At 30.8% G+C, this 24,879-nt stretch overlaps 2 protein-coding genes across 2 annotated transcripts; one reads left to right on the top strand and one right to left on the bottom strand.

The window, feature by feature from the left end:
• Window positions 1-1,935: 1,935 nt before the first annotated feature.
• LOC128132388 (protein FAR1-RELATED SEQUENCE 5-like) lies at window positions 1,936-7,778 on the top strand. The gene is made up of 5 exons (XM_052768930.1): window positions 1,936-1,999; window positions 6,312-6,601; window positions 6,664-7,079; window positions 7,269-7,527; window positions 7,686-7,778. The coding sequence occupies exons 1-5, from the start codon at window positions 1,936-1,938 to the stop codon at window positions 7,776-7,778; spliced, it is 1,122 nt and encodes a 373-aa protein (XP_052624890.1).
• A 12,826-nt stretch (window positions 7,779-20,604) lies between these two features.
• On the bottom strand, window positions 20,605-22,380 carry LOC128132048 (cytochrome P450 76T24-like). Its single transcript, XM_052768091.1, has 3 exons — window positions 21,921-22,380; window positions 21,396-21,818; window positions 20,605-21,314 (listed from the first exon to the last, which is right to left on the bottom strand). The coding sequence occupies exons 1-3, from the start codon at window positions 22,368-22,370 to the stop codon at window positions 20,703-20,705; spliced, it is 1,485 nt and encodes a 494-aa protein (XP_052624051.1). The 5' UTR covers window positions 22,371-22,380; the 3' UTR covers window positions 20,605-20,702.
• Between the last annotated feature and the right edge of the window lie 2,499 nt (window positions 22,381-24,879).

Here is a 24,879-nt window from a genome sequence, read left to right as displayed (position 1 = left end):
CGGTTGTATATGTGATGGAGGTAACAATTCTCACTTTCTATCCATGTTGGATAAGTTATTACTTATTACAAGATCTCTTTAGTGATTTTAGTGAAGCCATTAATTTTAGAGTGTTCTTACGTTTTCCACTTAACAATGATTATAATTTTAAATGATGACATGTATTTGAAGAATAAAATCAAACCTGAGGAGAGACACAAATTCCACTTCTTCAACAATTTTTTCTTCCAGAAGCTTGTTGATCCAGATAATGATCCACTTGATGCTTCTAAAGGAATAGATGCTTTTCAACATACATAAAAAATCAGATAAATTCAGCAACCAGTTTAAATTCTAGCAATTTTGAAAAGATATGAAAGAAATACATAAAGCAGATTTGGTTACTTTTAGTGTAAATAAGAAGGATGATCATGTTATTCTTTAATGTTATTCTTTTCAGATTGGTTACGTTTAGCATATTGATAACGATTAGGCAATTAGCAGTGGATTTCTTCATCATCGCACTGTTTCCATCATTGATTCTCTATCTTAAAGCTTTTATAATCATTTCAATTTTGGAATTCTTCACTAATGACGATTTTACATGTACATCTTCATAGTAAATACAATTTTCCTTGCAATTTCATCCAAAATCGATAGCGAAAACAAATTTATTTTGAAAAGCTATCAAGAGCATTATCATCTATGGTTTTCAGTTAACGATCGTCATAGGATCAAATTTATCCTACGAACTTAATCGAAACGAACACATAAACAACAAAACATGATTAAAACTTTGATCAAACTTACCTGGAATCAAATTGGAAGCTCAACTCATCGATGCCGATTTCTACGTGGTTGCTATAGTTTTACGCTTCCTTCTGCTTTGTTTCTTGACTGATTTTGGTTCAGGAATAATGGAACGGTATGATTATTTGATTTGTATGTGATTATAAAAGCTTTTAGTGTATGTAAGTAATTAGAAGTTAATGGTTAAAAATAATTGGGGAGATTGGAGGATGGAGAGTGAGCTAGAAGAATACTTCCAATTTATGATGACTCGATACCAAAATTGATGCTTAAAAAAACTTGAGAGATCATTGTTGATCGATCTCGATGAATCGATGATCATGAATCGGGCTATTTAGGGCTTCAAATATCGCAATCGAAGGTGAACACTAACATTGTTGATCTATAGGTTCGTAAATTCATCACCAATGATCTGGATATGAAAGATTGTTAATTGGTAGTCGCGTTCATTGTCGACGGACATAGAGGTGGACCGATTGAGCGAGGATCAAGAGGAGGGGAAGAGATAAGGTGGAGAGAGAGAGAAAGAGAGAGAGAGAGAGAGAGAGAGAGAGAGAGTGAGAGAGAGAGAGATATCTAATAAGGAATGGTGATAGGAGACGTATGTGTACGAGTCAATTTCTATAACCCCAAAATGCCCCTGATTCCATTTAATTCTAATGCCCCCGTCCCTTTATTTTTCTACTTATTTACAAAAATGCCACAGTGCATCTTGACTATCCCTTTTTTTTATCCAACGCTCTATTTTTAGTTTTCGGGCTCTCACGAAACTATGAGTTCTCAAATTATCCTTCCTATATATATATATATATATATATATATATATATATATATATATATATATATATATATATATATATATATATATATATGGGACGTTTTCTTGAGTTTAAAAAAATGTCATATATTTCTCATTTGCTGCTCTAAGGCTCCAACATACCGACAGCAGCAGGGTATGCTTAATTATAAATGATTATATGACAGATAGATATATAATCATATATGACTATATATGTTTATATGTATATGCCAAAACATAAATAATTATACATATATGTCTGTTCACATAAACTGAGTAATCAAAAAAGATAATGATAGTTGGTGGCAAAAGAAGTGGTGGTGACAGAGAGAACAGCGGTATAAGCGATGGAGGTGATAGTGGTGGGGTCAGCTGATATCAGAGGTGGTGGCAGTGGTGGCGGTTGTCTTGGTGGGCATTGGCGGATCTAGTATGTATCCCGGGATACCCCTCAAAAAAAATTTAGTAGTGTCATTTTTTCATAATTTTTTTTTTTAAATTGCATGTTACGCGATTTTTTTTACTGGGGATACCCTATACTTGTTGGAGAAACTCTTTACTTTGATCCTGTATCCGCCATTAGTGGCGGGAATGATGATGGAAGAGAAATTAACTAGTGATGCTATATAATCATTTATAATTATAACAAACCTGTCGCACTAGTTTGTTGGTGGGTTAGATCGGCATATGTGAAATATATGGTTGAGTTGAATTTCACGATCTCTATTTTATTTTTAATCTCAACAATACCTATCTCCCCCCCCCCCACCCCCCCCCCCCCCCCCGCTCTCTCTCTCTCTCTCTCTCTCTTTCTCTCTCTTTATATATATATATATATATATATATATATATATATATATATATATATATATATATATATATATATATATAGAGAGAGAGAGAGAGAGAGAGAGAGAAAGAGAGAGAGAAAGAGAGAAAGGTTTAGGTTCTATTGAAAATAAAAAAACTATAAAAAATCCTAGAAATCATAAATTTGCATAAAAAATTACTTAGAGATCACAAATGTATTTTTTTATTTTATATTCCAAAAATAAACAATTTTTTATATAATTTCGCTGAAAAAGATTACAGAAAAAAATCGATTTTTAAAATTTTTTTACAGCGATAATATAAAACAGCTACGAATTTTTAGAATATAAATTAAAAAAAAAATTTTGTGATCTCTAAATATTTTTTATTCATTTTTACGATTTTTAACGTTTTTTTAGAATTTTTTTTTTCCTTTTCCATATTACCTTCCTTATATATATATATATATATATATATATATATATATATATATATATATATATATATATATATATATATATATATATATATATATATATATATATATATATATACTATTTAATCATTTTAGTTATTTTAAGAAAGTAATTAATGCATATTAAATGCTGAAGATTTAATTAATACTCATTATATCTTCAACTTGTAATATAAATTAATTGTTTTCATAAAATAACTAAAATGATTGGTTTAAAATCAATCATACATACACACCACAATAGATAGTAGATAGTTATAACACAAGAACGTAACCATATATATATATATATATATATATATATATATATATATATATATATATATATATATATATATATATATATAATTGATTTATATATGTTTGTGAATGTATCTAAATATAAATATGTAAATATTTAATGGTAGAATTTATTACATATTTGAAATATATTTTTTGATAAATGAAGTTAGTACGAGATAATTGAACATGATAGAAATTGAAATTTTGAAAAAAAGAGGATGAAATTTGAAACATAAACATAAAATAGAGGAGATATATTGAAAATTGCAATTCAAATCAACCATTAATACGGATAATTTAGAAAAAGTCCATAGTTTAGAAGCAGCCGCTTACAACCTGGGTAGGTTTTTAATGATTAATGAATACAGTGATTGAATCTTGAATTATATACCCATAGTGGACACTTATTTTAATGCTTAACATATTGACTATCTATATATTGTACACCTTAAGGCAGGAAAAAAAAGTAAATATCGTAACTTTTTTCAAACGTTGGACCAAAGTTTAGCTTATGAGTAACGTGATAGGGACTATTCTCGTAATTTTCTCGGATAAGTATATATTTACATGAAGTCTAAGTTCGTAAAACATATAATTTTTCACGTTATTTACATGCTAAGTATTATACAAAGCATGAAAATACTACATAATACCTTAAGCTGTTACTCATCCAAAATATTGAACATTTCCCCTGAAAGACTTCTAAAATGTTTTAATCATATTTTCTATTTATTTTGTCCGACTAACAGACAAGCAAAATATATAAAAGGAAGCGGACAACCTTGTATTTATGTTGACTAACAAATAAATATGACCAAAATAGATTCTGCTTGGGGACTTTTTTTTTCTTTTTTGTTTTTTTTTTAAATTTATGTTGTCTTTTTCATTTTGAGAACTTTTGAAAAATAACAAGTTTTGTTCGACAATATATATATATATATATATATATATATATATATATATATATATATATATATATATATATATATATATATATATATATATATAGATCCGGTAAAAAAAAATTTCGACTTATTTTTTTGGCGAAAAAAACAAATGAATCAATAATAACATTATTCACCAAAAAAATCCTGAAAAAACATTTCGATGATTTATTTTTATGATGGTTTTCTTCATATTCACCAAAATTGTCATAAAAGTGAATTTTTTTTCTTTATTTACCTAAAATGAATCATGAAAGTGTTTTTTTTTGCAATTTTTTCTTGTGAATCATCTTACTTTTGAATAATTTAATGATTCATTTCATTTTTTGCTAAATAAATATGCATCTAAAAAAATTTCTTACCTTCCTACCAACAATTTCCTTCTTATTTGAAATTGACTATATATATATATATATATATATATATATATATATATATATATATATATATATATATATATATATATATATATATATATATATATATTCAAGGGTTATGTAGTAAACAAAAAAGTCTAAACAAAACGTAAAAATCATAAAAATGCATAAAAAAAAACATTTAGATCACAATTTTTTTTTGAGTTTATATTTGAAAAAATCACAGGTTTTTTTATAAAACTTGCTGGAAAAAAAAAAACAAAAAATCGATTTTTTTTATGTTTTCAAAATTTTTTCAACGAATTTGAAGAAAAAGCTGCGATTTTTCATTTATAAAGTCAAAAAAAGTTTTGTTTTCCATAGAACATATATATATATATATATATATATATATATATATATATATATATATATATATATATATATATATATATATATATATATATATAAGTTCAATTGAGAAAAAAAAGTTTGAGAATTGTGAAACATTCTCAGCCAATCATTTATCTAACATGTAAATTTTCAAAAACGTGTGTATCATTTTTTCAGTAAGGGTATGTTTGTCAATTAGTCAATTTTTTAGATTTAACTTACAAGTTCGTCGTATTCAGTTTCCGATTTGATGATATCTTTAGCTTGTTTGAATCGGATATGGAGGAATTCATTATCAAGATTCTTTTCTTTATATAACTCGTTAGCAATTATACGTATTTTTTCCTTTAATCGTGAAGCTTCACATATGTATTTTAGTTTTCTTCTTTGTATTCAGTTTCCGATTTGATTAGGTTGGTATATCGTTTGAATCAGATTTTTGTTCGTTATCAGTATTATTGCTTTATATACTTCGTTAGGAATTACTCATATTATTTCCTCTTATCCTTAAGTTTCGAATCTGTATTGCAGTTGTTTCATCGGATTTTTGTTCTGTAGTTTGAGATCCCTATTTCAATTTTATGATATGATTGGAGCTGATTCAACTTTCAATCGGATATATCGTTGTAGTTTTTACACTTTGAAGTGAGAGAGATTGATTTATTGATTAGTTTTTCGTATGATCTTTATTTCAACTGCATTATCATAATAGGAGCCGATTTAAGTTTCTTTCAGATATTTTGTACGCTGAGATGAGATATATTCGAAATTAATCAGGTTTTCATATTTACGACCTTTTTTGTGTTTTTTGTTTTTATTTTGTTGTTGTTCAGTTTATATTTTATTTTATCATTATTTTCATCGATTTTAAAATTGTTTTTGTTGTTTTCTACAGATCATTTGGTTTATTATGTAAAATTCTAGTGTTATTGATGGTGATTTGTATTCTTCAATGTGTGAGAGTGAAGAAGAAGATGTTGAGAACTCATTTTTTGAAGTTATCACTTATTGAATTATTTTTAATTTTAATCATGTTGATTATCATGTATTGACATATGAATCTGTTAATGTGAATAAATTGTTCTCTTATTCATATAGGAATAAACGTGTGATAATTGTAATTTCAAATTTATTATTATTTTCGTTTTATTCATATATGAATAAGTTATGTTTATTTTATATATTTTGAATCCTCATGAATTATATGTATTCATATATGAATGTTTTATTTATGTGAATTTCATGTATTCATATAAACATTGGTTTTTGTTTAATTCATATATGAATCGTTTTATTCATATATGAATTGTTATATTCATTCATGAATTTCATGTATTCATATAAGCAATTTTTTTTGTTTTATTCATATGAATTTCATGTATTCATATATGATTGTTTTATTCATACATGATTGTTTTATTCATGCATTAGTAGATTTATTTTTATTTATGATTTCTTATCAGGTGAATCTTCGAGTTCAGTAGATTATGTGCAATATTGTGGTAATGTAATTGGAGAACATGTCTATAAGCCAGATGTACCTGTTCAATTTATTCCATTTCAAGGTTTAGTCTTCAAATCATTAGAGTTGGTCATCAAAATGTATTTTGAGTATGCTGAAATTGGTGGGTTTGATGTGAGACTGAGCACACAGTCAAGGTTTGATAACAAGATTATAAAGAAGAAACATGTTATATGTAATCGTGGTGGAAACAGAAAAATAAATCTTCAAATTCAAATTCAAGAGTTATTGGTTGTCAAGCAAAGATTATATTTGAATCTGTGTATGGAACTTCAGATTATTAAATTTTTTAGTTTGATGAACTTCATAACCAACCACTTGAGAAGAGAAGTGATTTAAAAAAAAAAGCGAGGCAAATGTCATATTCAGAAAAAGAGTTTATAGTGTGTGCTTCAACATCAAAAATAGGTCCAACTACGACTCATAAGTTGAGGGCAAGTATGAGAGGTGAGTATGAGTTTGTAAACCCTAAAGTAGCTGTCTGTAGAAATTTAAGGAGAGATATCAACAGGGTTATAGGTTATAAAGATGCTCAAGTGATAGTAAACACAATGAAAGATCGTCGAGCTCACTATCCAAATTACTCATTTGAGTTTAATTGTCAAGATGATGTTTTGGAATCTATGTTTTGGGCTAATGAAATGGAAAAGGCATATTATGTTGAATTTGGTGATGTTATCTCGTTTGATGCGACTTTCCTAACAAACAAGTAAGTTATTTTATCTACTTTTTTATAGCCTATTCATATATGAATATTGCAACTTTATGTTTAATGTTCAGTGTTTAATATTGAAAATATTGTAATAATATACTGTAACTATATTCATACATGAGTATTTTTATATTTAGTTATGAATACGTAAAAAAATGACATTAACGAATTTTTTTTATGCTATAGGTATCGAATGGTTTTTGTTCCATTTACTGTTATTGACCATCATAAAAAATCAGTTACTGTTGCAGCGGGGTTGCTAAGCAATGAAAGCATTGAATCCTACTCTTGGTTGCTTAAAGCGTTTCTTATAACTCATGTGAAAGAACCAACACTTGTTTTAACCGATCAAGATGTTGCAATAAAAGAAGCAATTGAGAATGTGTTTCCTAATTCAAAGCACCCATTATGTATGTGGCATATAATGAAGAACTTGAAAAGCAAGGTATTATTTTAATATATTTCAAATATGTTACATAGTATTTAGTTATTTTAAGATGAATATAAAAATATTTTTGAAATATTAGTATATTCATTTATGAATATTTAATATTATTTTAGTAAATACATATAGAAGTTTATTTTATTTTTGTTTTAATATAGAGATCAGATGATTTTTTTACAAACACAGACTTTAGAAAAGATTCTCGAAACTTGTTTGGGACATTAATATGCAACTTTATGTCTTTGAGGTGAATTGGGGTTTACTTATGAAGGAATTCAATCTTGAAGAGACAAGATGGTTTCAAGACATGTTTACAAAACGTGATTCATGGAAACCTTAACGATATTCCAATGTGTGGGTTGATGAAGACTATATCGAGGTCAGAGAGTGTGAATTCATTTTTATAGATGAAAAATGTTGCAAAATGACTAATAGTGGCATTTTTGTACTTCTAGGGATGAGCTCACGTACGCTGTGCGTACATGCCTGATCTACAAACCCTAATTTTTAGAGTTTGAACCCTATATAAACATCATTAACTCTCCAATGCTCACTCCCTCACCAGCCTCCAACTCTCATTTCGTCCATTGCAACCCTAATCTCTTCTATGTGTTCCTTTGATCTTGAAAGTGTCTGTTTGTGGTGCCTTTGAAGCAAGGAGAAGAGAGAAGCACCAACTTGGAAGATCAATATCATATATACCCAGGAATACCTAACCTCCAAACTTTATTTTGAGGAATAAATTTATGAACTCGATGAACATATCACTAGATCTTGTTTATGTTAAAAGTTTATACGTGTTAGCTCCATATTCTTGGTTCTTTTGAGTATGAGCTACCATAGACCAAATAAGTTGTCCTTCTGGACGTTTTAGGGTAGTTTGTGTGATAAAAATGTGATCTTGGACCATCGTTTCACTCTATGAAAATGTTGATGCATCTTAATGGGTTAGGATGTTGGGGTTTTAACACCTGGGAATTTGCTAGCCTTGAAACCCCATAAAGTTGGAAACTTTATGGTGAAGGATGTTAGTTTATGGTCAGATATGAGAAATGGACAAAAAAGCGTAAAGGAATAAGCTCTTAATAGAAGTATTCATGGAAGGCCTCGTACGTTGGGCATATAGACTGGTACGCTGAGTGTACTGGATCAACCTCGTGGTTTTGGTCAATGGATGAGTAAGCCCCACGTTTAGGCTAAGTACGCCTAGCATACTCATCTGCATTGACCAAAGTTTGACTTTTGACTTTTTAACTTTAACCAAGTTAGACCTAAGGGTATTTTAGGTAATTTGAGTGGTATATGAGATTGGTCATTATTTCATGTTTAAGTGACCAGTTAAGCTGTCATTCGGAGTTGTGTTCTGTTAGAGATCTTTTTAGATTTAGAGGTGAGTTTTCCTCAGTGCACTTCCGAGTCGAAGTCACAAAGGTCGGCCCATTGGTTTGATAACCTATTTCATATTGTTGTTGATATGTTGAGCGCATGATAGACCTGTATGACTATATGATAGCAAATAATAGGTGTTAGACTGGTAGACCTGTAGGACTTCCTGTGATTCTTGGCTGTATGATTATATGTTTGTTATGTATACTTGTCGTCTATTATATGTGGACAAGTAATGTAGGTGGAGACTATTGCTTTGTGTTGTCACTCAACAGACCGGGGCATTCCAACCGGGAGGTTGAGTGCTGTGACATTCCAGCCGGGAGGTTGTAGGCAAGGGTAATCCAACCGGGAGGTTGTGGACCCAGTATGTGGTACGCAGGAAATCCAGACGGGAGGTTGTGGACTCAACATATTGATTTATGTATATTATATGTTGTGCGGTAGTACTTTAGGGTAACTCACTAACATTTGGCTTATAGTTTTAGTTTATTGTTTCAGGTACTTCAGAGGATCGTGGGAAAGCAAAGGTCTCATCGTGTACATCTTCCTATTTTTCATGATACTAATTTTTGGGACAGTCTGATATGACTCTACTTGTGAAACAATGGTCTTTTTTGTAAACAATTATGGATATTGGTTGTTTTTGAAAATTTTAAATTTCTATAATTTTTTTGGAGTGTTACAACTATAAAAACTAAAACTAATTAGCTTAATTTTTGCTCTGTTAATTTTTCCTTCAAGCATTTTGTATTGTATAATTTCCCTTTCAAATCTTCCTCTCGTTTCTTGTACTATTCATTTCCCCCTCAAATCTCCCTCTAAGTTTTTTGCAATATTCATTTCCCCTCAAATCTCCCACCAAATTCTTGAAATATTTGTTCACTAAACATAATTTCTCTTTGTTTTCCTTGATTCCTGATAATACTTTACTGCTAGTTGTAAGCTTGCTTGGAATCGAAAACATTTGGCTTGGATCTTCAAATTTTTGGTGTTTATCAGTAATGGGAACGAGCTATAGGTGTGCTACAACTTGGAAACAACTTTTTGATGTTTAAAAATGTTAATTGTATATGTCAGATGACATTGTACTACTAATTAAGTCAATTGAGTTTATGTTTAGTTTTATTTTATTGTAAATAACATATGATGGATGCTTTGGATATCCTAAGTACTATTGAATAAAATAATAATTAAAGAGTTTGTTGAAAAACCAAGAATGTGAGTTTTAATGGATATGAAAATAAACATATTGATAAAAAAACTAGGTGTTAAATGTGTTATAACATAAAAATCTTTTTTTTATGTGAAGATATTGAAAGGCATAAAGTGTAAATTTTGAAAAATGGATCTTTAACCATCTCATAAATCGCTCCTTGTACTCATAAAATACGGTTGCATTAGAAAAACCGTGTTATATAAATATGTTGCAAAAAGAACCGGTTATGTCAATGGAATGTGGGTTCTTTAATTGTATCATATAACCGTTTCTTCACTTAAAATCGGGTCAGATTACATTCTCCTTTATAAAACCCAACTTTTACAAAATATTACCCGGTTTTTTTAAAAATTGGGTCCTACATGGTGGGTTCTATGTGCCTTTTTATAGTCACGGCTTAGGTGTCATTAGCTTATTGGTTATCTTTTAAGCGACTCGATTATTGGGTTACTATATATAGAGATGTTAGTTAGTTGTGAGAGTAAGTACTTTTCTCTTTCTTACGTCCCTCATTGCGATTGAGCTTCTTACTCTCGTGGAAATACAAATGAATTATTTACTTTTTTGTGCTCATATTACATTCATACTTGTTAATCATGATTTCATAATTAACCAAACTAGATAATCGGTCCTATAGTTTGGAACTGGATGGTTTGTTGCAGAACATTTAAAAACCTATAGGGATTGTTCCTAATGGAAGATAAAGTGCAAGGATTATGTATTGTGGAGTATGATGAGTATATAATAAAAGACGTATCATGGATATGGATTGATTTTTGGCAAATTCATTTGTGACACTAGTACAAAAGACATTTACTGATGCGGTTAAAACTATTAGTTGATGCAGTTTTCGAACCGCATCAATAAATATAGCATCAAAAAATAATATATATGTTGATGAGGTTCGAAAAACCGCATTATAAAATGATGTAAACTGCATTAGAAACGTTCGGGGAAAAAATACAAATAGCAGCAAAAAATAACATAGTTGTTGATACGGTTCCAAAACCGCATTATATAACGTTGTAAACCGCATTAGAAAATGTCAGAAAAAAAAAATAAAAATAGCACAAAAAACCAGGAACCGCCTATTAAAAAACTGCACCAATAAATGGAAACCGCATTAACAAATCCGGTAAAAGATCGTTTTTTAGTGCTTTTTAGATCCAGTTCTCTTATTTTTTTGATGCTACAGATATCGCACCAAAAATTAGGTACCAACTCTATTAAACTAGAGCACCAAAAAGTGAAAAACACATTATTAAAACAATGGCAACAAAAAAAATGAGAAATGCATTATAAAACAGTGGCACACAATTCCAATAATTTCTAATTGCGTGCTTAGTTACAATAACACCCAAACATCTATCAAAATACCACTTAATACTACAAAACATCCTGATTCTTACACATATTTTTTCCGACCATCATTCACCATGTCAATTAAACGCAGTATCATTTCTAAAACAATATTTTCAAATTCATTAGGAAAAACATATTTTTTTCTTCTTCTAAAATGCAACAAACAAACAAATTATATATATATATATATATATATATATATATATATATATATATATATATATATATACAACCAAATAGGAAAATTGATATATTTTAAATATATGCTCTATTTTATAAATCATGTTGAACAGCCTTAACAAACTCCTGCATATGTTTAATTACTATGTATCCACATTCCCAATTACCTTTTTGTTGGTTGCACTACATATAATCTACAGTTAACTACTATCAAACTAACTAAAATAAATTTATAAAAAAATAATAGAAAACATACCTGTATCGTTATCTAATTGTTAAATTGTCCTAGAAAAGTATCAGCGAAAGATGGAAGGAGGTTTGTCCTTTTGGTCAATTTCCTCGATTTTGTCCTTTTCGCTCTTTTTGTCCTTTTTGCCTTTTTCCTTTATACCGCTTAAAGAATCCAGAATATAACCGGATTTGCTATTTGGACATAGGATAAAATGCACCTAATGCCGACTACAAAAATTAAAATTATAGAACAAATAAGCATGTATGTGTAGTGTGTATATGTATACGTATGTATTATTGAGCAAAGAGTTTACTCTTGTAAATATATATGGAGCAAGAAAATATTTCTTTCTGCCTTTATGATACGAAAATACTTCTCTGATGTGTTCAATGGTGAACGTAATATTTGTTCGATGATTTAAATTGCTAATGTAGAATGGATCAAAGAAAGCGCATTCAGAATTACACAACCTAAAAAAAGTCTTTGTGTGTGTGTGTCTGTGTCTGTGCGTGTGTGTGTGTTACTAAAATTAATTATATCTAAAACGTTATTATATCATATTAAAAGTATAATAACTTACATCGCAAACAAATCTATAACGCTAAAATCAAGCCAATCTCTTAAAAATAGTTCTAACACCTCGTTATATGGGATGGAAAGTCGAATCCTATGGCAATACATTCCTTTGGGTGGAAGAATATTAATGGCATGTGTATCCCCAAACATTTCTACTACTTGAAAAGCAACATGTTGGATTTTAGGACTTTGTTGTTGTATTTTGTTCAAAGATGTATACACTTCAGGATTTTCAATTGAAGACGGCTCGGGTTCGGGTTCAGATTCGGATTCAGTTTTGGGTTCGGGTGCGAATTGGGGTTCGGGTCTGGGTCTGGGTCTGGGTCTGGGTCTGGGTCTGGGTCTGGGTTCATTTAAATCATTTTGTGGTGGATTCATAGATAATAACTAAAAACAAACAAAAAAACTTAGTACTTAGATATGATTATATACAAACATAATATATCTAAAAACAAATGTAATAAATCTAAAAACAAGTTTTTTAAGAATAACAATATCAACTGAACCACGTCGTGGTCGCAAAGGTTCATTAGTTTCCATATACTAATAAGAAATGTGGTTTTCCTCAAACTAAAATAACAAACAATTGTTATCATATTTACAAAATCAAACAAAATAAACAAAATATAAAAGAGTGAACCAGTTGAGGTCGACTACCTGTGGATGATAAACTAAAGTAGTTGTGTTGTCAACAACGTGTATTTATGGCGATGCACAATTCGAGCCGATTCCCATGCCACTATTTGACATGCTTGTTGTTCTATTTGCAAGCTAAAATATATTGTAATATTTAAATAAAAATATACTACAATATATTGCTATATTTAAATAAAAATAGACCTCTATTTCACATCTCGGCCATTGAACTAGTGTATGAAGAAGATGTTTAACAAATTCAACTTCTTCTATTCGAGTTACGGTATGCACAGACAAGACCCCATATATTTCGATGATCTCTTCAACTTGCACTTTAACACAACCTTCATTTATCGGTTTCGAATGTATAATTGTTTTCGAGGTTGGCCATGCAATACCGAAAGCTACTTTCATTTGGGTGTCGGCCACTTTCAATAACAAATTACATTCTGTCACAACATGCAAATCATACAACATTTCTTGTAAATATAATATAAAAAACATAACTTTATATATATATATATATATATATATATATATATATATATATATCATTTTTATGTGGAAACTATAAATTTATTACCTCAATTGGTAAATATTCTATCAACCATCCACCAGACGCACCACTAGATTTATGAAATGATGGGCTCGTGTCGACCTGTGGTATCGAACTTCGACTATTTTCAACATTCTTTAATAATCCATCGACAACCTGAGTACACCCAATGATATTGGATTTTGTCCGTGGTCGCCCCCCGTGATCGGGTCCCAAAAGTCTAACTATCAGGTCTTCCATATTTTGATAATAACTCTCATCGGCTATAATACTTTTATCTTCTGGTTCTTATAAAAAAATATTTGGTAACATTAATTTACCAAAAAAATCAAAATCTTCATTGATTAAATAACATAACTATTTACCAAAACATAGAAATCTTCAATTGTCTGTTTTGGAAGACAGTACGTATTTGTTGTTGTTGTTGTTTTTTTTTTGCAAAAGCCAATAAATACAACATAGATCGTTCATTTTGTATACGGTCCAAAAGCTTGTATCTTGATACGAGTTGAGGCCATATAATTGGTTTTTTTTTTCGAGACCATGAAATGGACTTCGTCCTAAGCAAGTAATGAACTCCCTTTTAGTATTGCTTTCTCTAGTTTTTGGACTTTTTGCCACATATCAAAAAATGTTATTAATTAATTGTAAACATACTAATAATATTTTCAATAATAATAAATAAATAAACAATTAAAACATACCAAATTCTTAGGATAGTTTTCTGTGCAACGAATTTATTACACACAACGGGATCTATAAAAGTATATTTCTCACTAGCATTTAATCCTTTTTTTACAATGTTTGAAACTTGCATTGATTTAAAATTCGATACAAGTTTCACGGCGCTCTTCCTCATATATTTTTCGTGCTCATCAGACTCGATGTTCCACTGGCTCTATAATTTCAAAACAAAAAGGGTTAAATATAATAATTAATAAAAAGCTATTCATATTTGCAATAAATTAAAAATATACATACCTTGGCTTCCAACCTTAAATCCTTATAATATTTTTCGTCAAGTTTATGAGTAGCTATATCTGTTGGAAACCTATGCGGAACCATCATGCCATACCAAGACATAAATTTAGTTGACATGCCACCCTTTGGGATATTATTTTTATTAAACTTAATACGATACTTTCCTGGAAGAATCTTTGACTTAAATGAAGCAACACCGCGTTGAACTCTTTTTCTTGTTTGAACATCTTCCATTTTTATAAGCCTAAAAACATTGTAAAAATTAAAAATAATTTCATCCATGGAAAACATTAGACCGGCATAACGACACAAACCTTAATCCATTACAATTTTATATTATAAGAAAACAAAACCATATTCCAACATAATGAACTGAAAAGTGATGGATGCAATGAAATTGATAGACCTCATATATGTGGGGTCAAATATTACATTTATTAACATACAATAGTATATTACAAGAAAACAAAACCACAATCCAACATAGTACATTGAAAAGTAATCTATCGAGTGAAATTGGTGGACCCATTTATGTTACAAATGCAATGAATACGACAGGACCATATATGTTACAAATGGAATGAATACGACAGGAGACAGTAAGATTCTATAATAACACTTTTTGACAACAACAAATAAATATATACTAAACTATACTGTAAGACAAACACGTTTATATTCTAAAGATTCTAAACTTGTAAAGTAATAACACTTTTTGAAAACAAATCAATATAATATATACCTTACTCGAGACAACAACATATCAATAAATGCCAATGTGTCGACACCGAGACTTGTGGAAACGATTTTGGCAACGAGGACGGTGGAGTTAGTGTCAGAGGAGTAGTGTCGACGTTGTTGGCTACCACCTCTGTCGGCATGATGATGTAGTGTCGGAGGAGTTAGCGCCGGCCGAGTTAGCGTCGGAGGAGTAGCGTCTGCTATGGAGGTTTTACAGAAATAAGCATTTACGAATCCGACAATGGAGGTTTCCACAGCAGATAGCTGGCGCGTAAGCAAAATTTAGAAGGCAAAAGACGAAAATTTTAGTGGGAAAGAGGGGTTTTGATGCGATTTAGGTCTTTTTTGGGCCGGTTCCAATGGGCGGATTTTTAAATGCTATTCAACATATTTTTTGAGGCGGTTTCAGAGGGATTATACTTGATTTTATGGTGCAGTTTCCATTAGAAAACATAAACACTGCTGTAAATTTATTTATTTTTGAATTTCATTACAATATAATTAAGTAAAATTTTATGGTGCATTTTTTTATAAGGCGGTTTCTTCATTTTTTTTATGCTTTTCTGTTTTTTATGAGGCGGTTTCCTTTTCTATTTTCTTCATTTTTTGATGCTTTTAACGCATTTTATTTCATTTGTTGTTTGTTTCTTTTAGTTCGGTGTATCTTTTGATGCGATTGTAACTATTTATTAATGTTGTTTTATGTATTTTTAAGGCGGTTTCATTATTTTCTGGTGCTATTTTCAACTTTATAAGTATGTTGCCTTTCTTTAAATGTGCAATGGTTTGTTTTGTTAACAGAAGAACTAATATTTACTGTTATTGAATACAAACCACAAATGTTATTTAGTGTTTTCAGTTAAAACAAATACTATAATTTAATTTGATGATTATAATGAATGGATATTACTATAGAAACATTATAATTATCAAAAGATAAGGACACTAGTAATTACTCTATCAATGGATAGTATTTGATACACAAATCATGTAACCACAATAATAAAAAATACAAAAAGAAAAAACCAATCATGCACTTAATCAACATATGTCACTTCGACGTTAGATCGTATGAATGTTGTGCGTGTAATATTATCATAATTTTCGGGTTCAATACCAACGAAAAATAGTGGTAGATCAACTGTATTCTTCCTTGTCAACAACATTATCAACACCAAGAATACGTCGTTTACCTTGTAAGACGATGTGCTCTTTTTGTTTTCCCAGGTCTTTGATATAGAAAGCTTGTGTGACATGTTTTGCGAGAACGAATGGTTCAGATGCATAGCCATTAGTTATAAGGTCGACGAGTGTAAAACCATCTTTGTCAACTTGAACACCTATACAGTTATTCACCAACTTACATTTGAACATAGGAATAACTAAGTCATAATAGTTCAACTCCCAAATTTTTGTATAACACCATAATAAGAATCTTTGGCTATTCTTATCAAAATATCATGATCCTGTCTGTCGAATTTAGTCGTTGATGCTATCATTGTAACTCCACTATTCTGCATTGTTCTTTTTTGATCTTGATATTTGGTGTAAAACGTATAACCGTTAATGTCATACCGTTAATAAGATTTAACCCTACAATCTGGCCCATGTCCCAACCTTTTCACAGTTTCATCAAAATTAGTTTCTGCTTCCTTCTTTTTTAGCCACCTCGAAAACTCTTTGTTATGATTGTTTACGTACCACATTTGTTCCTTGCCTGGGTATTTTGACTTTAACATGTCCATGTGTTCATCAATGTATAGAGTAAGACATTTCATGTGTTTTAGGACCACTAAATGTGCAACTTATAACTCTTTATAAGTTAGCATGGTTATTTTCAAACCGAGTCTTCCCTTACCTTCAAGTCGACCCGATGACGAGTTTTAGGAACACCAACACTTTCGGCATCTTTCATATAGCCTATAAAAAATAAATTAGTATATTATATATAATATATTATAAATTATTGAAACTGTAATATATTATTAATAGGATTACCTTGGCAAAATTCAATAACCTCTTTAGAAGTGTACCCTTCAACAACACTTACCTCAGGTCGATAACGGTTTCTTACGTAACCTTTTAGGATACCCATATATCTTTCAAAAGGGTACATGTACTGTAAGAATATAGTACCACAAGCCTTAATCTCTTGTACGATAAGAGATATCAGGTGAACCATTATATCAGAAAATGAGGGTGGAAAGTGCGTCTCAAGTTCACAAAGTGTAACATAAACATCTTTCTCCCATCGATTGAAGTCTTCTACATCAATAACCTTTGAGTGAATGTTATTAAAAAACAAACAAAGCTTAGTGATAGAATGTCGGACGTCATCTTGTAAAATTCCACGAATTGCGATAGGAATCATATGTGTCATCAAAACATGATAGTCATGAGACTTCATTCCAAACAATTTACACTCTTTCATCGACACAAATCTTTTAATGTTTGTAGAATAAGTTGAGGGAACCTTAATATCATGTAAACATTGACAAACCATTATTTTTTCTTCCTTTGATGTAGTATAACAAGCAGGTGGGAGATATATCGGTTAACACTTTTTTCCGGGGCAAAATCTTCACGTATCCCCATCTCGACTATGTCCTTTCGTACATTAACCTCTTTAGTTTTATGCTTCATATCTAATAATAAGCATATTAAGCTCTCACATACACTTTTTTCTATATGCATATCATTTAGACAATGTCTAACATCCAAATATCTCCAGTCAGGCAATTCAAAATAGTTGACTTTTTTTTTTCAAAGGGCATCTTTATCAACACGAAATCTTTTTCCCAACACAACATTTATACTTCCAACTCGTAAAAATGCATCAAATCGCTTCCTCATCGTTCTGATATCGATACTTCCGTCAAACTCAATAACTTTCTTCCTAAACTGGTGACTCTTTGGAAGGAATATTCGATGTCCCATGTATATAGTTTTTTTGCAATTTGTTAACCATCTCGAGCATGTTTGATCTTCACAAACTGGACAAGCTTTCTTACCCTTTGTTTTTTATCCTGACAAGTTACTGTATGCTGGAAAATCACTTATAGTACAAAAAATCATGGCCCGCAATTAAAAATGTTGTTTCTTATAAGCATCATATACGTCTACACCCGAACTCCAAAGAGTTTTTATGTCGTTAATTAAAGGAGACAAATACACATCAATATCGTTACCAGGCTGTCATGGCCCCTAAATCAACAACAACATCATAATGTATTTCCGTTGCATGCATAACCACGGTGGAAGATTGTAAATGCATAAAAGGATTGTCCATGTACTATGACGAGTGCTTATGTTCCCAAAATGATTGATCCCATCTGAACTAAGCCCAAACCGTATGTTTCTCATCTTTTTTCCGAATTCAGGATACTTCTTATCAATGTTTCTCCATCGAGGTGAATCCACAACATGTCTTTGTTTTCTGTCAGTTACACGTTCTTCTGAATGCTAATAAAGTAACTTTGCTTCTTTTTCATTAGAAAATAATCTTTTCAGTCTCGGTATAATAGGGAGATACCACAACATCTTAGCCGGTGGTCCATTTTTTATCACATCATCGTCAACTTCATCCGCATCTTTTTTTCGTTTATACCTCGATGCGTTGCAAAAAACACAATTTTATTTATTCTCGAACTTGTTTCTATACAACATACAATTAATTAGACATGCATGTATTTTTTTAACTTCTAATCCCATCGGACACATTAGCTTTTTTGCTTGGTATATGGAAATGGGTAATTCATTGTCTTCCGGAAGAAAGTCATGCAAAAGCTCTAATAAACTTGTGAAACTTTTATCGTTCCATCCGTTTTTCGACTTTAAGTTTATTAATATCAATACAACATCAAGCTTCATACATTTGGAACGGCTATATAATGGTGTTTCTGCTTCTTCAAACATGTGTTGTAATTTTTCTTGTTCAGCATCACCCATATTAGCCTCCATGCCATCACACATTTCATTGAAATTGTCTTTAGTGTCATTCGAATGGTGATCATCATCATCAACATATGAATCATTGTTGTATGTACTATTATTAATATGTAAATTGCTCGTCGATGTGCTACAATCAAGTAGTGTTTCTCCATCTCTTTACCAGCAAGTGAAATTGGGCACAAAACCATTTTGCATCAAATGATACTCTATTTCTTTGGTACAATTAAACGTTTTAAAGTTTTTACAAATATTACAAGGACAAAAAATTGATCCACTTCCTTTATTCATGTGATTTGCTTCGGCAACCATAATAAAAGTTCGAACATCCCCTATATAAAATTCAGAAAAACGTGAAGTTTTGTACATCCAATAATCACAACTCATCTGAAATTAAAATAAAGCAAACAAAGAATGTAAATATATCGATTTTAAACAAACAAGTTACGTAAATTTTAACATGTTAATAATCAACAAAAATAAATTTAAAAAATAATAATCAACAACCATTTATTAAATAAATAGGTAGAGTAAAATTAAAGTACATTAAAATTAAAAATACCTTTAGTGAAGATATTAAAACTATTAATGAGGATATTTTGAGTTTTTATGTATTTATGTTGCAGAGAAATTCACTAGAAGAAGTAACGAAGTATGTAAGCGTTTACAGAGAAACCTTAAACGGAAATAGCCATGATTTAGTTGATGCGGTCTTCAAAATTTTGCATCAAAAAATCGACAATTAAGGATGTGTTTTATAAAAAAGAGCATCCAAAAATTGTAATTTAATGATGCCATCAAAACAAATTGCACAAAAAAAAAATCTTCTCTGATGCTAATTCTTTGTGAACCGCATTAAAAAATATAGGTCTGGTGATGCTTTTTTAATGTGGTTTTCATTGTTTTCATATTATTTAATGGTATATCTGTTTAATGATGCGGTTTTAATAAGAAACTGCCTCAAAAAAAAATCAAGATTCGACATTAAAAGATACCTTATGTACTAATGTGATAGGTTATTTTTCAGATATAATCATATTGATCAATTTTTACCATTTGTATTTTATGATTATATCGTAAAGGTTCTTTCAATGTTGTAGATATTATGTCCATTACTTACTATTTGTAAAATATTTTGGCATCAAAGTCATTAAGATTTTTTGGTTCTTTCTGAAACAATTTTAGTTGTACTTTTGAAGAAGCTTCCAACATGGAAATCTTTTTATCATGAATCAATAACAACAAAAGAACTTGAAATAGTTTCCAACCAAAATAAGAGAAATTAGTACATGATTTCAAATAAAAGTCAAAGTACAGCAACAAATGGTTTTCAGGTTTTATTTAAGAAACAACTACAATCAAAGTTTGATAGGGATAACCATGAGTGGTTCAGCCTTTTGCAAAGTGATCCCGTACTTTTCTCCCATATCAATATCTTGAGGTCTAGTATTTCCCACAACCTTCCAATCAAACTTATGAATTAAAGATGCCAATATTATGTGTAGCATTCTATTAGCAAGATTCAATCCTGGACACATCCTCCTTCCTGCACCAAATGGAATAAGCTCAAAATCTTGGCCTTTATAGTCAATCTTCACGTCCAAAAACCTCTCAGGCATGAACATTTCTGGGTCTGACCATATGTTTGGGTCTCGACCCATAGCCCAAACGTTACACAAAATTTGTGCATTTTTAGGCACAACGAAACCATGAATAGCAACGTCATGTAGGGCTTGGCGAGGGATAAGAAAAGGGGCAGGAGGATGAAGTCTCATAGTTTCCTTAATCACAGCTTGTAGGTACGTGAGTTGCGAGATATCAGATTCTTGTATGTTTCCATTGTTGTTGTTTTGCATGAGTTTATCGACCTCCAACCTTGCTATTTTCATTTTCTCCGGGTTACGAATCAGTTCCGACATCGCCCATTCCAACGTGCTTGATGTGGTGTCGGTTCCCGCCATAAATAGTGTCTGTAAAACAAAACCTTAATCAATGCATGTGCTATTATAATAGGCAATATTTTTTAAATATTAGTAAAAGGTTTTACTTACCAAAAATAAGTGTCTCATATCATTTTGAGTAAAACTAGAGTGTTGGTCGAGCAGTAAGTCTAGAACATCATTGCTTTTGGTTGAAACACCATCAGATCTAGTTCGCAACCTGTCATTGATGATCTTATCGAAAATAGCCAACATTTTCTTAGCATAAACATTTTCCGACCATATTAACTCTAGTGGATCCAACGAGTGAAGTATAGGAAAAAGGTCCGGTAGACCTGGCTTTGCACCAGCTTGCATCGCTTGCAATACTAAGTCTTGGAATTGTTGTGTTGATTTTGGACCATATTCAGCAAGATCAATCGAAAACATAAAGTTGGAAAGGATGTTGAGACTCGTCGTGAAAGCACATGCACCTACGTTCAAAGGTTTTTCCTCTATACAACATTGATTAACATGGTTGACCAGTTCTTGTACCTAGAATATATAAATATGAGAACATAAGTTTCAATTAATGCCGCATCTTTGTTATTTAATTCTATTTTTTACAATAAAAGCATTGATGTAACCAATTTATACCTTTTCCCGTCGTAGTACTTCGCTAGCGTCTAGTTGTTGAACAGAGAACATATACTCCTTGGTCATTCTTCTCAATTTTCTCCATTGATCTCCGGCCTCCATCCAAACTATAGAGTATTTATGAAAGTCTCCGAGCTGGATAGCCTTAGGAGCTGATCGGTTTAAGAAGGCTACATCATGTGTGTTAAAGAACTCTTTGGTGATATCAGGAGATGAAATAACTATGCTTGTATTGCTTCCGAGCTTCAGTGACATTAAAGGACCATAACGTTTAGATAATATGGCAAGAGATTGATGGGGTTTGTCACCGAATTCTAAGAGGTTTCCGATGATGGGAAAACCTTTAGGTCCTGGTGGTAACCGCGAATTGCGCCTTCTCCAACTGGTTAAGGCATAGATGATCAATGGGAAAAGAGAAGAAAGCACGAAGAAGAGGGTTTGATACTCCATTATTTTACGTCGATGTGGTTTTGATATGTTCATAAAATCATTCATTTATAACCAATAAAATTACAAAAATGGTCCCTATAAGTTCATTTAAAATCATAAGTTTGGTTAACATTTTGGAAAACTCCCAACTTTGTTCCCAAACTTGACATCTGTTGCAGTTTTGGCCCCAATATAATGTGAAAAGACTTCACCTTTTATATATATATATATATATATATATATATATATATATATATATATATATATATATATATATATATATATATATATATATATATTTGGGACATTCTCTTGATATTAAAAAATGTCATATATTTCTCATTTGCTGCTCTAACACTCCAACGTACCGACAACAGCATGGTATGCTTAAACATAAATGATTACATGACATACATATATAATCATATATGGCTCTATATGTTTATATGTATATGTCAAATCATAAATGATTATACATATATATGTTAACATAGACTGAGTAATCATAAATGATAATGACAGTTGGTGACAAAAGATGTAGTGGTAACAGAGATAACGGTCGTATAAGTGATGGAGGTGACAGTGATAGGGTCAACTGATAACAGAGATAACGGTTGTATATGTGATGGAGGTAACAATTCTCACTTTCTATCCATGTTGGATAAGTTATTACTTATTACAAGATCTCTTTAGTGATTTTAGTGAAGCCATTAATTTTAGAGTGTTCTTACGTTTTCCACTTAACAATGATTATAATTTTAAATGATGACATGTATTTGAAGAATAAAATCAAACCTGAGGAGAGACACAAATTCCACTTCTTCAACAATTTTTTCTTCCAGAAGCTTGTTGATCCAGATAATGATCCACTTGATGCTTCTAAAGGAATAGATGCTTTTCAACATACATAAAAAATCAGATAAATTCAGCAACCAGTTTAAATTCTAGCAATTTTGAAAAGATATGAAAGAAATACATAAAGCAGATTTGGTTACTTTTAGTGTAAATAAGAAGGATGATCATGTTATTCTTTAATGTTATTCTTTTCAGATTGGTTACGTTTAGCATATTGATAACGATTAGGCAATTAGCAGTGGATTTCTTCATCATCGCACTGTTTCCATCATTGATTCTCTATCTTAAAGCTTTTATAATCATTTCAATTTTGGAATTCTTCACTAATGACGATTTTACATGTACATCTTCATAGTAAATACAATTTTCCTTGCAATTTCATCCAAAATCGATAGCGAAAACAAATTTATTTTGAAAAGCTATCAAGAGCATTATCATCTATGGTTTTCAGTTAACGATCGTCATAGGATCAAATTTATCCTACGAACTTAATCGAAACGAACACATAAACAACAAAACATGATTAAAACTTTGATCAAACTTACCTGGAATCAAATTGGAAGCTCAACTCATCGATGCCGATTTCTACGTGGTTGCTATAGTTTTACGCTTCCTTCTGCTTTGTTTCTTGACTGATTTTGGTTCAGGAATAATGGAACGGTATGATTATTTGATTTGTATGTGATTATAAAAGCTTTTAGTGTATGTAAGTAATTAGAAGTTAATGGTTAAAAATAATTGGGGAGATTGGAGGATGGAGAGTGAGCTAGAAGAATACTTCCAATTTATGATGACTCGATACCAAAATTGATGCTTAAAAAAACTTGAGAGATCATTGTTGATCGATCTCGATGAATCGATGATCATGAATCGGGCTATTTAGGGCTTCAAATATCGCAATCGAAGGTGAACACTAACATTGTTGATCTATAGGTTCGTAAATTCATCACCAATGATCTGGATATGAAAGATTGTTAATTGGTAGCCGCGTTCATTGTCGACGGACATAGAGGTGGACCGATTGAGCGAGGATCAAGAGGAGGGGAAGAGATAAGGTGGAGAGAGAGAGAAAGAGAGAGAGAGAGAGAGAGAGAGAGTGAGAGAGAGAGAGATATCTAATAAGGAATGGTGATAGGAGACGTATGTGTACGAGTCAATTTCTATAACCCCAAAATGCCCCTGATTCCATTTAATTCTAATGCCCCCGTCCCTTTATTTTTCTACTTATTTACAAAAATGCCACAGTGCATCTTGACTATCCCTTTTTTTTATCCAACGCTCTATTTTTAGTTTTCGGGCTCTCACGAAACTATGAGTTCTCAAATTATCCTTCCTATATATATATATATATATATATATATATATATATATATATATATATATATATATATATATATATATGGGACGTTTTCTTGAGTTTAAAAAAATGTCATATATTTCTCATTTGCTGCTCTAAGGCTCCAACATACCGACAGCAGCAGGGTATGCTTAATTATAAATGATTATATGACAGATAGATATATAATCATATATGACTATATATGTTTATATGTATATGCCAAAACATAAATAATTATACATATATGTCTGTTCACATAAACTGAGTAATCAAAAAAGATAATGATAGTTGGTGGCAAAAGAAGTGGTGGTGACAGAGAGAACAGCGGTATAAGCG

The sequence above is a fragment of the Lactuca sativa genome, chromosome 2 (genome assembly GCF_002870075.4).
Source record: "Lactuca sativa cultivar Salinas chromosome 2, Lsat_Salinas_v11, whole genome shotgun sequence".
In the NCBI taxonomy this organism is placed as follows: domain Eukaryota; kingdom Viridiplantae; phylum Streptophyta; class Magnoliopsida; order Asterales; family Asteraceae; genus Lactuca; species Lactuca sativa.
This window is presented reverse-complemented; position numbering and strand designations above follow the sequence as displayed.

Coding starts and splice junctions, on each gene's coding strand:
- LOC128132388 (XM_052768930.1), top strand. CDS start 1,936: ATGGAGGTGATAGTGGTGGGGTCAGCTGATATCAGAGGTGGTGGCAGT. Junction 2,000..6,311: donor CAGTGGTGGCGGTTGTCTTG/GTGGGCATTGGC, acceptor ATTTCTTATCAG/GTGAATCTTCGAGTTCAGTA. Junction 6,602..6,663: donor TTCAAATTCAAGAGTTATTG/GTTGTCAAGCAA, acceptor TAAATTTTTTAG/TTTGATGAACTTCATAACCA.
- LOC128132048 (XM_052768091.1), bottom strand. CDS start 22,370: ATGGAGTATCAAACCCTCTTCTTCGTGCTTTCTTCTCTTTTCCCATTG. Junction 21,819..21,920: donor AAGTACTACGACGGGAAAAG/GTATAAATTGGT, acceptor TATATATTCTAG/GTACAAGAACTGGTCAACCA. Junction 21,315..21,395: donor ATATGAGACACTTATTTTTG/GTAAGTAAAACC, acceptor TTTGTTTTACAG/ACACTATTTATGGCGGGAAC.